The sequence below is a fragment of the Oryctolagus cuniculus genome, chromosome 9 (assembly GCF_964237555.1).
Source record: "Oryctolagus cuniculus chromosome 9, mOryCun1.1, whole genome shotgun sequence".
NCBI classification, from domain to species: Eukaryota; Metazoa; Chordata; class Mammalia; order Lagomorpha; family Leporidae; genus Oryctolagus; species Oryctolagus cuniculus.
The window spans coordinates 83,620,811-83,622,395 of NC_091440.1; the positions used below are offsets into that span (position 1 = coordinate 83,620,811).

Consider the following 1,585-nt stretch of genomic DNA (forward strand, 5'->3'; position numbering starts at 1 on the left):
CCTCTCCCTCTCCCTCTCCCTCTCCCTCTCCCTCTCCCTCTCCCTCTCCCTCTCCCTCTCCCTCTCCCTCTCCCTCTCCCTCTCCCTCTCCCTCTCCCTCTCCCTCTCCCTCTCCCTCTCCCTCTCCCTCTCCCTCTCCCTCTCCCTCTCCCTCTCCCTCTCCCTCTCCCTCTCCCTCTCCCTCTCCCTCTCCCTCTCCCTCTCCCTCTCCCTCTCCCTCTCCCTCTCCCTCTCCCTCTCCCTCTCCCTCTCCCTCTCCCTCTCCCTCTCCCTCTCCCTCTCCCTCTCCCTCTCCCTCTCCCTCTCCCTCTCCCTCTCCCTCTCCCTCTCCCTCTCCCTCTCCCTCCCTCTCCCTCTCCCTCTCCCTCTCCCTCTCCCTCTCCCTCTCCCTCTCCCTCTCCCTCTCCCTCTCCCTCTCCCTCTCCCTCTCCCTCTCCCTCTCCCTCTCCCTCTCCCTCATCTCTATCTCTATCTCTATCTCTATCTCTATCTCTATATCTCTCTGTAACCCTGCCTTTCAAATAAATCTTTAAAAGAAAGAAACCAAGACACAGTGGCAGGAAATGGAAGAGGGCATTCAAAATGAACACCAGGAAGTCTGGGGTGAAACATCCCCCCTCCATCCCTCTGCTAACCTTGTGGTTATTTAGAAAACGAGTGTATTTGTTTCTCTATACTAGTTGTTTCTATTGATTGTCTTAATTTACAAAGGAGTGAATTAGAAAAAAAATACACATATCATTCACTCTCTTGGGAGCACAGTCCTAGGTGACCTGGAGCTCTGGAGCCAGGGTGTGGCTGGGAAAGACCACGTGGAGCTGACTGCACGGTAGTGCTGGTGCCAGCCCACCACCAGTGGCTCTCCTTACACACACACACAAAGTCGAGCTGGTAAACCTGCTGCATCTGTAAGCGGAAGGAGGGCCCAGAGCAGTCCACCTGTTAAATTGCAGGTCTCTCAGAAGGAAATCAGCCCAGATTCAAGGCAGCTGCTGGGGGCCCAAGGCCCAGCTCCACCACAGCCGCGTGGGGGCCCTGCCTCTCTACTCATCCACCTGGCCTGCTTTCTGCACGCCCAGCCCCCGATGTCTTTGCTATTCCCCAGACCTGTGCCTTTGCCCTGGGCCCCCTCCCTCCTGGGGAGGCACCAGTGCATCCCTGTTCCTGCCCCTCTGGAACCAGGCCTTTTTCCCAAAGATGTAAGCACCTGCGGGCTTCAGGGAGGGGACCTGGCAGCCAGGGCGCGGAAGCGCCTGAGAGGAGCAAGGTCACGGGCATCTGCCCTTCTCCAGGACTCCCCACCTCTCTCTCCATCGGGCCCATCCGTAAGAGGGAGGCATCGTCCTTAAAGACCAGAGCACCCTTGGCCGAACTGCGCCCCGCCCCGCCGTCCGAAGTCTTACTTGTCTGCAGCTTGGGGTCGCATAGAGAAGGGCAGGCAGCCTCAAGCCCAGGCTGAGCCATTCTGCTCCCCCGGGAGGCAGTCGCAGCCTGGCTCCAGTGGGCCTGGGTGCTGCGGGAGACGCCCCGGCCTCTGTGACGCCTGGCGGCTCAGAGACGCGTCGCCATGGAGACGCGGCTCGCA

General features: G+C 59.6%; 1 protein-coding gene across 3 annotated transcripts in view; it reads right to left on the reverse strand.

Moving 5' to 3' along the window:
• TEX26 (testis expressed 26) overlaps window positions 1-1,558 on the reverse strand; it is a 44,000-nt gene extending 42,442 nt beyond the window's left edge. Inside the window, exon 1 of one of the 3 annotated variants that reach the window (XM_008273525.4) lies at window positions 1,404-1,558. In XM_008273525.4, the coding sequence (XP_008271747.2) occupies window positions 1,404-1,464 (61 nt within the window). In that variant the 5' untranslated portion in view covers window positions 1,465-1,558. The remainder of the gene's footprint in view (window positions 1-1,403) is intronic. The other 2 variants (XM_002720608.5, XM_051831838.2) reach the window with 2 other exon arrangements.
• Between the last annotated feature and the right edge of the window lie 27 nt (window positions 1,559-1,585).